This window comes from Sceloporus undulatus, chromosome 1 (genome assembly GCF_019175285.1).
Source record: "Sceloporus undulatus isolate JIND9_A2432 ecotype Alabama chromosome 1, SceUnd_v1.1, whole genome shotgun sequence".
Lineage (NCBI taxonomy): Eukaryota > Metazoa > Chordata > Lepidosauria > Squamata > Phrynosomatidae > Sceloporus > Sceloporus undulatus.
The window spans coordinates 170,717,300-170,732,711 of NC_056522.1; the positions used below are offsets into that span (position 1 = coordinate 170,717,300).

General features: G+C 39.6%; 1 protein-coding gene across 1 annotated transcript in view; it reads left to right on the forward strand.

The window, feature by feature from the left end:
• Positions 1-15,412, forward strand: part of SETDB2 (SET domain bifurcated histone lysine methyltransferase 2) — a 36,196-nt gene that overhangs the window by 14,974 nt on the left and 5,810 nt on the right. The window contains exons 6-12 of the mRNA XM_042450382.1: positions 1,919-2,038; positions 3,888-4,057; positions 5,458-5,671; positions 8,445-8,541; positions 10,350-10,446; positions 12,489-12,946; positions 14,069-14,157. Coding sequence (XP_042306316.1) covers positions 1,919-2,038; positions 3,888-4,057; positions 5,458-5,671; positions 8,445-8,541; positions 10,350-10,446; positions 12,489-12,946; positions 14,069-14,157 — 1,245 coding nt within the window. The remainder of the gene's footprint in view (positions 1-1,918; positions 2,039-3,887; positions 4,058-5,457; positions 5,672-8,444; positions 8,542-10,349; positions 10,447-12,488; positions 12,947-14,068; positions 14,158-15,412) is intronic.

A 15,412-nucleotide genomic window follows, 5' to 3' on the forward strand; every position in this document is an offset into this window, starting at 1 on the left:
TTAAAATAATTGTTTCCTGAAAAGGCTTTGTGAATGTAAGCAAAAATATTCCATCTTGCTTCCCCCTGCAACACGAAGACTTTGGTCTGAATTCTATTGTTGGTTCTAACTAGATTAGATCCATTGAATCAGTTGTTGATTCACTATTAAGCAAGTAGTTTACTAGTTCTGCTCTAGTTGGGAGTTACGAAAAGGATTCCGGCCTGTGTTATTCTGCTGAAGCCCACCCATCCCCTGCATGCATGAATAGAAGGGTTCGCAGTCTGAGAGAGTGGGATGGAATTGTGAGCTTTGGAAGTCGGAAGGCACTGGAGTGCAGCTTTGGTGCAGCTTTCGCATTTTTAGGATACATGCATCATTTAAACAGCATACCTCCAAAGAGACCCGAAGCAGCTTTATTTTGGCAGTCTGTAACAGGCCAGTGTTTTCTCACTAGCTAAATTTTTTGTATAACAGGCTATGGATTCTCCAGTGTTTAAAACCTTGAAAAACCTAATTCACTAAATTGAAATTGAATCCATCATAATTGTTCAGTGCACCAAAAATTCAAAACTACATCAGTGATTCTGAAACTCTGATCCTCCAGTTTTTTTGGACTTCATCTCCCAGAAACCTCAGTCATCTTGGTCAATAGTCTGAAATTCTGAGACCAAAAGTCCAAAACTAGGAAGACCAGAGTCTGGGAATCACTGATCTACATGAAGCTGCTGTGAGAGGTCATCCAGAGTTTTGGGGTGTGGTGCCAACAATACGCTGATGACACCCAAATATATCTCTTCTTTCCATCCAGTTCCAAGAAAGCAATCTCTGTACTGAACCAGTGCCTGTTGTCAGTAATGGACTGGATGAGGGCAATCAAACTGAAACTTAATCCAGACAAGACAGAGGTGCTCCTGGTCAGTCAAAAGGCAGATCAGGGAATAAGGATTCTACCTGTGCTGAATAGGATTACATTCTTCCTAAAATTTCAGGCTCACAGCTTGGATGTTCATCTGGACTCCTCTCTGAGCCTGGATGCCAGGATTCAGCAATGTCCAAGAGTATATTTGCATTTGCACAGCTGAAACTAGTGTGCCAGCTGCACTAACTGAAACATTAGACTTGGCTACAGTGACACATGCCTTGATTACATTCTGTTTGAACTACTGTAACACACTGTACTTGGGGCTGCCTTTTCACAAGCTTCAGCAGATTCAGAATGTGATAGCCAGAAAGTTGACCAAGGCCAGTTGGAGGGAGCTTGAAACTCCCTTATTGAAACCACTTCATTGGCTACTGTACCAATTCAAAGTACTGGTTATGACTTATAAAGTCCTTTATGGCTTAGGTCCAGATCATATGAATCTGTCAGAACACTAAGATCTTCGGGGGAAGGCTTTTTCTCAGCCTCACTTGGTGAGGACGTAAGAGAGAGTCTTCTCAGTGGCTGCTCCCACCTTCTGGAATGCCCTTCCATGGAAAACTAGGCTCGTCCTCTCCCTGCTTTCATTTTGCTGTCAGGCAAAGATTTATGTTGTTGTTGTTGCTGTTGTTTTTGTTTGTTTGTTTAAGACGGCTTTTAATATGTTACCACTCTCAGGGATTATTGGGAGCTTATTGGGATGCCTTAATTTTTTTTAACCCTGTATCCTTTTAAAATGATTTGATGCTGTTTTAAATGAGATGATTTTAATTGTTTTTAAAATTGTATAGTTAAGTTTTAACTGATTTCTTTTGTACGCCGCCTTGGGTCCCACTCCAGGAGAAAGGCAGCATATAAAATAAACAAACAAGCAAACTTTAATGCCTGGGGAAATGTTTAAGCAGCCTACTCGTACCACCCAGATTTTCATAATTAAACCTGTGTCCATAGAATAAATGAGCCACATTCCTTTATTGCATATCCTTACTCCCACTAGATCTGCTATGTGCTTTCTAGGACAAAATGTGCCTGTTTGCTTCTTACTGAGAGAAGGTACCGTGAAGGTTCAGATTCTTCAGGAAAAGAAATATCTGCAGGCTATAGTTACAAAAGGTTGGATAATCCGGTTCCCAGCGGGTAAGAAACACTGAATTTATTTTACATATAGGTTGCATGCACATTAGGTTATTACACTGAATCATTAGTATCTTTCACTTTACTTGTCTTGTGGTCTGTTTTATGGTATCTTATGGTATCAGATTGCGAGTCATGTAGTTTATCAATTGAAAGTGAAAGATAGTAAATAAGTGAAAGATAGAAATCTGAAGCCTTGGACAAGCTAAGGCAACAAATGGCAAAGAGAAACCGCTGCATCCAAAGGCTTATTAAATTAAATTATATTAAATTATTAATGTGAATTTAAGTAGCCCCATTGAACTGGTGAAATTTATCTAAGTGTTAATTTCCCATTCAACAATTAGTTGTATGTTCTTCTCTAGTTGGGATTACCAATTGGATTTAAATCGTATCCACACTGCAGAAATAATCCAGTTTGACACCACTTTAATTGCCCTGGATTAATGTTAGGGAATCCTAGGAACTGTAGTCTATTATGGCACTCTGTCTCTCTGACAGAGAAACCTACATATCTCACAAAACTACCATTCCCAGAATTTCCTAGAATTGAACTAGGGCAATTAAAGTGATCTGAAACTGGATTATTTCTGCATTGTGGATTAGACCATAGCTTTACTACTTTGTTCTATGTAAGTAAATTGTGAAATCCAATATCATGTGAGCAGACTTTCACTCATGCACTCATGCACTTCTCTTTGTTTTCATTAATGCTCTAATCCTTAGAACAGAACAGGGATAAACAGGGAGCAGAGTGAAAAATCAGAATTTTTTTGCCCCCATGATTTCTGCTCTGCTGATGGACTGAAAGCACTGGATACAACACATTAAATTTATTACGTTATCCACAATTTGATGGTAGCTAGAGAGTAGAAATGTATCTTGTTGTGTGGGCAGGCTAGAGAGAAATTATGGTCTGTTACAGACAGCCAAAATAAAGCTGCTTCGAGTCACAGTGGAGGTATGGCGTTTCAATGATGCATGCGTCCTAAGAGTCCAGAAGTCGCACCAAAGCCACGCTCAAGTCCTAAGGACTGGGGCATGGCTTTTGTGGGCTCTGGACTCTTAGGACGCATGCATCATTGAAACACCATACCTCCTCTGTGACTCGAAGCAGCTTTATTTTGGCTGTCTGTCTTTAAGAAACCTCTAAGACTTTGTTAGGATTTTTCTAATTATTCTGTTTGTTCTATATCAGTTTCTTATTAAAAGCTCTATGTCAATACCTATCACAATGTCTGCAAAATCTAAACATGTTTTTTTCAAAAAGTCTAAAATAATTATTTTGATGGTTTGCATCTTTCTTGAGCTTGTATTGACTCTTGTCTCTTAATGACATTACATATAAACATATTCACTCTAGGAAGTTCAGATAGCATTCAGTATGTGGACCATACATGTTAGAAGTATCTACCAACACAATGTAGTTGTATTTGTTTTTCAGATCCTTTACTGCTTTACCACTTGCTCTCCCGTGTGCTAAAATCCTGACTTTTTACTGTTCATAATTTGTTCTTTTCATTTGTAATATAGATAATAAAAAGTTTGGGGCAAAACCAAAACAGTGCCATTTGTCCTTTGTACAACTGCTTTGTAAGGCACAATACAACTCAGTGCCTCCTTAGGCCAAGAAAGGTGTAGCAGCAATGTTTGGGATATTTAAGAAAAAAAAGAAAGAAAAGAATGTTTCTGAGAGTATTGTGCCAGCAGTTTAGCACATCTTGCTACTTTGCCTTTCTGGGTGTAAGCATGCAGTCAACCAGTTGCTCTGCACTGTGTATGAATGCATGATCATTCTGTTTTATCTCCCTGCCTAGAAGGTAAATTCTTCATCTGATTTCTTCTTTGTCAGAATATACGAATGCAGCTTGTTATGTAGCTGTGACAAGATTTTGTGCCAGAACAGATTAGTGCAGCATGGCCTTCAAGTTCGGCTGCAAGTTTTCAACGCGGAAAAGAAGGGTTGGGGGGTCCGTTGCCTTGATGACATTGACAAAGGGACGTTTGTTTGTACATACTCAGGTAAAGCAAAAATAGTTCAAGATGGAATATAAATCAATGTTTTTATCCAACAAGCGAAAAACATTAGATAGTTGTTGCAGGAAATAAATTGGAGGAAAAGTTTGAATTGGATCATTTTCCCAATGTGTTGATATATTATTTATTTATTATTCTGCCATAATCCTGTGTGTGTCCAAATCCCAGAATAAAGACCAGATGTTGCATATTAAACACAAAGATAAAAGTAAAGCTTTTGTAGAATAGGAGTAATGCATGTATAGAGTAGCTGTATCTCAGATTCCTTTTATTGGATTGTAGATATTTTGTAGATATGCTAAATATACAAATATGTAGCCTGACACCACAGTGTTCTCTACATCCTAACAATTCACATGTCTTCATGAGGCTCTTTGTTCAGTTTTTAATATTTTATTTATTTACTTTTCAATTTACAAAACTCTGTACTTTATGAATTCCCAGGGTGTGTAGGTACCACAGCTTTATTTTCAGGTGGCCTAGTCCAGTTTCACTTTCAAACTGAGAGTCACTTAATCAAGCACCAGACTGAAAGGCACTGAGCAATGTATCTTCAACACATAACAGGAACACTCAGCTAGCCAGCAAAACAGCCAGCCAGCCATGCTCCCCTTCACAATAATCCATTCAATTTCTGTTCCCCACCCCATCCCAACTTCCTTTCCTGTTGAAACAACATGTTCTGTGGATAAATGCACATGCCCAATCTTCATAGAGCTGTTTTGTGAGGGAGAGGTCTTGGAGATTAGTCTCCTTAGATGTTCTGTGAGTGTTTTAGGGATTTGTTGTACTCTTCCAAATCTTGTGGTTCCCCTGATAACATGTCCTTCTGATTTTTCAGTTGCAATAGCAATAGCAGCCTCATTTATATACCACTTCATACCGCACTAAGTAGTCTTTAAGCAGTTTACAACTGTATGCTAATTGCCGCCATCAAGCTGGGTACTCATTTTAGCAACCTCAGAAGGATGGAAGGCTGAGTCGGCTTTGAGACCCTGACTGGGATTGAACTCACAACCTTGTGGTTTGTGAGTGAGTGGCTGCAGTACTAGCATTTAACCACTGCACCACTAGGGCTCCATTTACCCCATTTTTTCTTCTAACCAGCTGACTGTCACCACTTGAGTTGAGTAGTAAAGGGTTTCATGATTCAGATTAATATTTAATTTCATTAGATAACTATTCTTTAAACTCATGGAATATAAAAATGCAAATGTGCATTCACAGAAGCAATGGGGAAATGTGCTGATAGTAAATACTGTAAAATTTGAGAATGTGCTTTGTATCCATGCTCTTTTCACACTGTTAACATTGTCTGTTTGACCTCAGATACCTAAACTGTTACATATGAATACATTATTCCATAAACTATTGTTTTATTCTAGGCAGACTGATGAGCAGAGATCAATCTAGGCAAGTAAAAGATGGCAGTGGGAATGAGGTTAAAGAGGAAGATGCAGAGAATAGCAACAGAAGCTACAACTTAATTTCAAGAAAAAGAAATATAGTCACTGTCTGTTCTGATTCAGAGACTGAATTTATCCAAACAGCTGGGAAGCAAAACAATTTGCACTTAAAACCTGGAGATCAGCCAAACACGTACGTAAAAGTAACATCTTTAAGGATTCTTATTTTATCTTTGAAAACTCACTGTGACTATTCACGTTGTCTCCTGGCCGCTGAACAAAGTGAAGTTAGGGAGAGTAGAGTACTTTTTCTCCTTGCACAAGAAAGTCTGCTGGGCCAAGAGGTACTCATGTCCAGACTTCCCACTACCAACCTTAGCAATGACACAATTCTTTTGCCCTCCTTTAAGCACAATAGGAACTGAAGGCTTTGCTCTTGCCTAGCTCTTCTCCATTACTAACTTATATAGAAAATGCTAGTAGGTTTCTCCCCCTGGGAGGCCCGCAGCTTTGGTTCAGCTAGAGAGAGACTGGTGTTGTCCCCTTCTCATGAAATGGTCTTGAGCTTGAGGTTGGAGAGTACCATTAAACCTGTGGGTGATTTTAACATCTGTGCTTGTGGGGGATAGCTCGCTGATTTAAATAGTAGTTTTTTCCTCTCCTTTAGAAGATGGTGGTAAGATTACTTGGGTTGGGGGGAAATCTACCCTGGACCTTGGGGTTTCATGCTCACCATCCAGAGATAAATACCTCCTCAAAGTTACTTGAGGGAGTAGTGGAAACTCAGTTTCAAGCACTCCTGGAGGATAGTGGTTATTTAGGTCAGGGAAGAGCAACTATGGCCCTTTAGATAGTTTGTATTGTAACTCTCATAATGCATCACCTACCTCTGATTCACATCCATTCCAGTTCTGAGTTGCAGCCCAGTTATGGGGTAGAATCGGCCTTAGTTATTCTTGTGGATAGTCTTTATTAGGAGAGAGATAATGGGAATGTGACGCTATTCTTGTTGGTCAATCTCTCAGCAGTTTTTGGTACCACCTACCATGGCATTTTCTTAAATTCACCAATTTGTTATTGAACTAGATTTGAGGGAGTGGTTGACAACTGCTGGGGAAGAGGAGTGTATTGACCCTCCATGGGACCTTGGAGGACTGCACTCCTCAGCACACACCTCAGTTTTAATAACTTTGGTGGGGAAGTTCTAGTTAAAAGGCCCTATTCCACCCTTTAGGGGCCACTGTCGTTTAACCATATTTGTGTTCATTAGTAATCTTTTCTAGGACCAAGAGTGGCCTTTTAACTAAGAAGTTAAAAAGTTAAGTTTCAGTTTATTTGCTGGTTAGGAAAGGAAAAACAAACTTCTCCTGGGCTTAAAGCATTGTTTGGCTAAAAAAGTGAAAAAATGTTATGGGGGCCCCGGGGGGCCCCAAAGGTGGTTGGGGGGGGGGGGGGGGGGCTGCATGTCCCAATGAACAGTCTTTTCACCACCCCTGGTTTGCTATTGATGTTTTCAAACTCAGCACCAGGATACCCCAAGGAATAGCTCACTCTCTTTCTCTCTCTGGAACATCTTCCTAAGTTTGTATCATGGCCTATAGACTTTCTTCAGCAGTGGTGTCCAGATAGGCCTTCTCTGCTCTGGCACCCAAAGTACAAATAACGCACCCTGATATTATGCCCCTCTGCAGTGAATCAGGCCTCAAAGATGGTGCCTTTGACTCATTTATTGAAAACATCTGTTCTTTGTTTGTTTGTTTTTTAAATCTTGGCTTATCTCAGGAATACAGTGGTGCCTCGGGTTACGAAATTAATTCGTTCCGCCATTCCTTTCGTAACCCGAAAATTTCGTAACCCGAAACACTTTTCCGTTAGCACTGGAAAGCCTATAGCTGCACTTTGCAGCATTTGAATTTCGCGCCGAAATGAATTTCGTAACCTGAAAAATATTTCGTAACCCGAAACAGTTTTTGCCAATCCAACTTTTTCGTATCCCGGAAATTTCGTAACCCGATCATTTCGTATCCCGAGGCACCACTGTAAGCTGTTTGAATGCTTTCATATGTCACATGACTGTGTGTTTTAATTGCTTTTTAAAATTGTTTTATGATGGTGTTATACACTGCTTTAGTGTTTGTATAAGGGACTAAAGCAGTCCAGAAATACAGTGGGACCTTGCCATCCATGGGCTTGCCATCCATGTATTTGAGTATCTGCAGAAGGCAAGCCCTGTTGTCTCCAATGGCAACACAGCACAGTCTCACAAATGTCATGCCATTAGGGACAATGGGACTTGAGGTCTCACATTTTTTTGTATCTGGGGACTGGGACTGGAACAGATTCCCCGCAGATATGAAGGTCTGTATCTCTAATCAGTAATAGTATAAGAGTAAATCAAATGTATTAGAGGTGGTGACATATTTTATTTGACTAGTTCTAGAAACTTTTCAGTCTATAAATATTATGTCAGATCTCTAATGATCCTTTTTAGAATGCAGTTTAGGAGACAAAGGATTGCAGCACATCTCCACTGCAGCTAATAACCTCAAAAACAAGCAATACAGGTTTATGCTACAACTGGGCATTAAAAATCTCAGGTGTAATGGAACAATCCTTACACCTTAAATTGACATGTATATATATTTTAAAATAAAGGACACTTATTCAGCTTTCTTAAACTATTCTGAAACTGAAAACTATGCAACCGTTCATAGACTTGATCTGAGTACCATAATCTATTTCATTATCTGATGTTTAAAAAGGCAGGCTTATTAGGGGATGAAACCCTAAAAATGTTGTGGAGGTAACCTTTGTCTCCACAGCAAGAGTTGTGCTGCTAAATTCTTGAGTTTCTGTCTTGTATAAAAATATGTTTTGTTCTTTAGAAATTGGACAATCTCTTAAATATCTCAACGAAACTCACTTCATTGCGCCTTATGTAAAATCTTGTTTCAATTTCTTATCAGAATTCAGAACTACAGCTGTAAGAAGAGTTGGCATAACAAAGCTATCAAAAGACCAAAAACGAGAACGTCTATTCTTCAAAGTCACGGGAGACAACTAGTAAAATTTCAGATTTATTTTTTAGTCATCCTTGTGGGCTTTTCACTGGGAAGTTTATCGCATTGGCCCTGAAATGGGCTCAGTGCGTTCTAAAACGTGCATGCACGCAGGCGCACACGGAACGGGATGGGTTAAGAACCCTATTTTACCGCAGGCTGGAATGCCGCCTTTACCACCAGGCATTCCAGAGGGCGTCATTTCTGCGTGTGCGCGCACGTTTTAGAACGCACTGGGTCCATTTTAGGGCCAGTGCGATAAACTCCTGGGTTGCAGTATACATGTCTAATTTTTTCAAATGTATCCTGTGCACATTTGGTGTCAAAGTGGTTCACAAGATGATGGAATCTGTTACTAATACAGATTAGTAACATTAGTACACTATTCCTATGACCTCTGTTTCCCTTATACAAGGTATGCTCCCACGAGCAACACACAGGTCTCCTTTAGCATGACGAAATAGAAAAGGGGTGGCGATGGTAATGAAGAAAACAAGCAACACCTTTGAGACTCACTGATTCACTGTAGCACAGGCTTTTGAGGATATTAATTTGCAGCTTTGTGGACTGATATCCATGGAAGCTCATGTTATAATAAATCAATCTCTCAAAAGTACAGCTTAATTTCTTCATCTCTTCTCATATTTCAGTTTTATGCCAAAACAGACTAACACAGATGTCTGTTTGAAAATCCTTTCAATGTGTTTCTGCTCCTCTAATTTGAAAAAAGGACATACTTTTCCCATTATGTAGTATATGTAGATGTATTGTCTGCCTCTGTTCTGCCTGACCAGCCAACATTCCACAGTATCCCTTCCACACAAAGGCCACATAGTCCCGAACACATGTTCAGGCCATGATGCCAGGTTTTACCTACATGTCCACATAAAGCCCAGAATTCCTACTGCCCACATACTCCACACTGCCTACACATACACTGGCCTGCCACTGACACTCTTGGATAATAAGAGATGCAGTGAACCTCAGTGAGGACTGAGAGGATTGGGCTGGGGTGTTGCTGTGCCTGTGAGTACCATGTAGCCAATCCTAATGTTATCCATGTTGAAGGTGAAAGTGGCAAAAGAGAATGACCAGGAAGGAGTGGAGAGAATTCTGACCTAAGTACAGAGCATCTTTTTTAGTTTTATTTATCTTAGCTGATGTCCTAAGGAAATAGCAATAGCATTTTACATTTCTATAGTGCTTCATAATGAACTAAGCACTCTCTAAGCGGTTTACAATATGTTAGCCAACAGCCCTCAGCAAGCCGGGCACTCATTTTACCTACCTACAAAAGGTCATATCTTTCATGGCACCACAACATCCATGTATAGAAAAAATATATTTCTCTGTCCTCCTGGCGTAAGTTGTCATCTGATGCCATCTCCTTATTTAGGACTGAATATGTTAACAAAGACTTGTTTGATTTTTGGAATTTACTGTAAAATTGATGTAATAATATAATTTGTTTTAGTTTCCCATGTTTTGAGTATGGGACATCATAAGATTGGAATAAAACTAAAATCAGCCCCAAATCTATTTTTTCTACTCATACTTTCACCAAATCCTAAGACAAATATTTTGAAAACAGAGTATAAATAAGTTATTTTTCTAGTTCAGCTAAATTTAATATTCTTTCAAATTGGTTGTATTTTCAAGTAATTCTGTATTATAGTGTAAAAGGTATTGATTTGTTTATTCTCACTCAGCAGAGTAAACTTAAAGGTCAGAATATTCTCACTAAGTCAAAGGGGGGAAAGTGTAGATATATGGCAAAGAACAAACATAAGTGATGAACCTATTTCTTTGAAGGGTATTGCTGATGCCAGCTCAGATGAAGATGAGAGTTCTGTGTGCCAGAAATCAACAAGAAGAAGAGTGACTGCTGCAGCTCAGAAAGAATGTGAAAGTAATTTTGCCATTCTTAGTTTACTATTCAACTAGTTTACAGAAGTTCCCAGCCTTTTTTGACCCACAAAAAAATTGAAAAGTGTCCTGAATGCTACAAAAAATGGCTGTGGGTAAATATGGCAGATCACACAATGTTAGGAAAACCCAATTTTCAGGGGGGGGGCGGTTTGAAGTAGGCAGCTGCCTTTTCTCTTTGCCTGGCCTTCTCTGTCTTCTGTGTGGCTGCACCTCTAACCCCTTTTTCTTTATTTATTTCTGTTTCTTTGCTCCCTACACCAATAGTGTGTTCTCTCCATTTCCTCTTGGCTTCTATATTTTCCCCACTCTTTAATCCTCCAAACTCTTTTCCCTCTCTCTGTCTCCCTAGCTTCTGTTTCCCCTCCTGCCTTCCCCAGTGTGATGTGCCCATGGTCACCCAGTGGATTTTTATGTTCGAGTGGGGAATTGAACCTTGATCTCCAAAGTCATAGGCCAACACTCAAAATACTACACCACACTGGCTCTCCTATAATGAGTATAATATAGTCATGTACTACAAAAAAATCCTCATCAGTTGCTACCCATCTCGGCCACTTTAGGCACACAGTAGTTTAATCTGGTGAATCAAAGTGAAAAGTCGTCAACCCTTTAAGACAATGAGATAAAGTCCTTCTCCAGCTAGAAGTAAAAAGGAAGACTGTTCCACAAATGTGGATCCTGATCCTGAAATTCTTAGACATACTGTGCTAGCCAAGCTGCCAGATACTGGAGAAGGTTAGAGTACAGCAACTTAAATACCAGGACCAAAAGCTTGTAATAAACCCTGGCCTGAACTGGTAGATAGTGAAGAGATGGAAAGAGACATGTATTGAGAGAGATTTAAAACAATCCAAACAGCACTGTCCTAGATTAAAACCCTAGGAGTGAGAGCAAGAAGGCAAACCTGCCAGTAGGCTATTACAATAGTCCAGGCATGAAATAACCAAAGCCTGGATAAGCAAATGGGTGGTCTTGGTGGTCAAAAACCTACGGATCCTATGAATGTTCAAAAGATGGAAATTACATGCCTTTGCAGCTGCCCTGGTAAAGGAGCATAGGGACAGATGATCATCCAGCAGGACTGCAGAATTCATGGCAGCTAAGACGGGCCTGTGTGTAACCCTGTAAACACAGTGAAGGGCATGAAAGTGGTGCTATTGTGCAGTCAAGCTGAAACACCAGGATCTCTGTTTTATCCATGTTCAGCTTAAGACAGTGGATAGTCCCCCACAGCACTCAACAGGCTGTTTTTATGCAAGTGTGAAGATGCACATTTTCTGGGCTAAACTGGAGTAACCCGGCTTCTTTTTGCTCCAGTTTTTAGCCCAGTAGTGCGGCTTCACTTTGCTTTCCACCAACATACAAAGCTTGTGTCATAGAAACGCCTTGTCTTCAAAGTGGCTGGAAGCCCCTTTATTTTACCCATCATTTCACCCTTTGAAAGCTTATACAGTCAGACCTCCAAATCTATGGGGGTTTTAATCCACGGCTTGAAAATCTTTTTAAGCACTTTGTTCTAACAAGAATGAGAGGAAGTCTTTTGCCTTGGGTATTAAAAGATAAGAAGGTGCAACTTGTTAAGATACAAATGTAAATTAGTTATGCGATATATTGAAGGGAAACTTCCCGTTCTATTTGCTTTGTATTTTTTGTTATTTTTGAATGGATTTGTTTTTATATGGTAAAATTTAATAAAGATTAATTACGCTGAAAATCTTTTTAAAACATATAAATTCCAAAAAGTAAACCTTGATTTTGCTATTTTATCTAAGGGATACCAGTTTACTATGCCATTTGTATTTAATGGGACTTGAGCATCCACAATTTTTTGTATCCATGGGAGGTCGTGGAACCAAACACAAGGGGATATCACAGGCCCACTGTACTACCAGTGTCTTCCTTTCAATTAGTCTCAAAGGTGCTACAAGATCCCTTTGCATGCTGATTTTTCAGACTAACACAGTTATGTCTTTGAATTCTAGCTTCATGATGCTCATGGCCCTTGATATGTTTGTTTAACAGAGTTAACCCTAGAAGGCGAGGTTGGAGAACAAGTGAATCCTGTACAGCCTGAAGTTAACACAAACCACTGTGATGACAAACAACACAAGCACCTAGTCTGGACTGATAACACTTGCAAGGAAAAATGTGGGAGAAGAGCACGGGGATCTATGCATAGTAAGGAGGCAGTGGAAGATAAAGAGTCATGTCTAAAGGAGCCTATACAACCCAAAATTAATAAAGACCACAGTATAGAGGATCCTCTTTCCATTGCTTCTTTGGACAACAAGCCACCTGTGCAGGATGACAAACAATGCAACCACTCAGTCTGGATTGACAACACATGCAAGGAAAACCTTGAGCGAGGAGTTCAGGAATCTGTTCATAATAAAGAAGCAATGGAAGATTATGAATCATATAAGGAGGGTCCTTGTTTGCTGGATGCCACTAGAGAAGGCAATGTGGGCCGATTTCTTAATGTAAGTAATAGAGGTATGTTTTCCTTGTTTAAAATTAAACAGGCATTTGTAAAAGTTCAGGCATGGATTCCACATCAAGTGTCAAGATCCTGAATATGTGCAATCTTTAATACTTGTATCCATTCTCCAGCGTTGTGGTTATGATGTTTCTTCTCCTAATTTGTAAGTTTGTTTTTCAATTTTTTATTTCATTTACTTAGAGACTTAAACTTTCAAATTTCAAATACAAACAATTGAAGCATTTAAATCAGACTTAGCTATATCCCGTTGCATGTCATTGTGTATGTTATGGCTCATAATTTAATTTAATTTAAAGAATATGTTCAGTACCTAAAATGAGTTTAGTTCCTCTCTACCTACTTCAGCTATAACAATTTTTTTTAAATTTTCATGGGTAGGAGAGGGACTTCATATGCACAATGCTCCTGGAGAATGGACCTACGTGCTGGAGGTTTACATATTCAGTATTGTGGCCTGAGTTTAGTGCCTGAGCTTCTACAGGCTCCATGTAGAGTGTTGGGCATAAAACCAAAGCAAAAGTTTGATATTTGCCCTTCATATTGTGAAAATTAGGCAGGGCTTCATGCAAAATTGGGTGCACATCACCTGTTCTCTTCCTGGCCATCCTTCATCTGCCCATTGTTTTTTCTTATTCTGTGTATGTATTGTCCTTAGTTGGAAAGCATTAAATGTATAAATCTTCCTATGGTCCTGGAACTTTCTGGGGTCATGAATTCCTGGCATTAAGCCTCAGCAGTATTTCTATCACACTGTTCGGAGTCTGTCTGCAGTCCAGCCCCATTGGTTTTTTTTAGACACCCAACTCTGTGTTGGTAGACACCTTGCTTGGCAGTAACAGGCCCCACATTGACTAGAATTTTCATATACAGATAGGAGATTTTACTGTATAATGTCTCATTCAGTAAGGATGTACAAATGTGGACTGTGTATAGCCTGATGTGAGCACTTCCTTGAAGCAAATTACAACTTTCCTTGAGCATATGCCAGGGAACATCTGTCAAACTAGAATGTGATTACCGGTATATAAATTTTCACAAGAAAATATGTCAAAAGAAAGCAGGTCCTTCATTTTTAATTTTAATTCATTTGTTTTGTTTATAGCATAGCTGCTCCCCGAATCTCTTTGTACAGAGTGTATTTGTAGAGACTCACAACAGAAATTTCCCCTGGGTGGCATTCTTCACAAACAGGTTTGTGATATTTGCATGCTTTCAGTTCACTGGAAATAATCCCATGAGTAAAACTGTGCTACTAGTTAGAAATGTTGCAGAAAACCAACCAAACATCCAGCTGTGATGATCTTGTGCTGTAGAAAATAGAATCCAGCACACTGTGTAATGCTAACTGTGCACCCATTTTGCCATATGCTTGGGACCATTAGAATGGCCTTGTACCAAAGGTCCAGGGCAATAATACTGGGCTACCAAGACTATTGCAAGTGCTGGTATTCTCTGTAAACTGAAGGTGGTAAGGCTGAATTGGTTGATGTGCCTGGCTTGTATTGCAGTTGATGATCCTTGAGCTATAGTGCTGCATTTCTCTGCATGCACCACTGTGGTGAAATTGAAATCTTTCTAATCTTGCCTGATTTTTCAAGAGACTGAAAAAGTAACTTGTACATCAAGATGATGATTGGGAAAATTTTTATGGCTAGTAGCAGGTCAAACTCTGGTACCCTTATGACATTCAAACATTCTAATGATAAAGTGTTCTACCTGATTATTGTAACCAGCTAACAATTGGCTAAAAAGCAGAGTATTAGAGCAAGGTTTGAAGCCAGGTTACAAATAAATTGGTGGTTGCAGATTCTAAGACAGTTTCTCTGCTTCCCTCCCTGCATGCCTTCTGTCTTCCTGTGTGTGATCTCCAAGGGAAGAGCTCACCTGAATAAGCTGAATCATGGCTTCATAATTTCTTTCTTAATTTTGGTTAAAGGAGCAGGTCATGACTACAGCTCTTTAAACCATTATCATCCTAGTACCAGTGTCATCTTAAAAGTATTTGAGTGCAAGCATCAGTCATGCTTTTATTGCCATAATTTTGCTTACTGTATATACTCATGTATAAGTTGACCTCATGTATAAGTCGAGGACAGTTTTTGGATCCAAAATCATGGATTTTGATATGACCAGTGGATAAGTCGAGGGGCAAACACTGGAGGATGTTACAAAAGATCTAAAGGGGGTGGGGGAAACAAAGCACCACTTCCCTCCCTATATCTCACTCTCTGGACCTCTCCCAAGCATCAGTCTCAGCATGGAAAACGGGAAACAAACCTCAGCGTCCACACAAACACACACACACACACACACACTTCCCCTTTCCAAAAGCATCTCCAAGGCACATGGCTTGTGAAAAGGAGGACAGACCCCACTGTCTCTCTGCTTTTCACCCCCAAGACTCCCAAGGCTCATAGCTTGCAGAAATAGAGGACAGGCCTTTCTC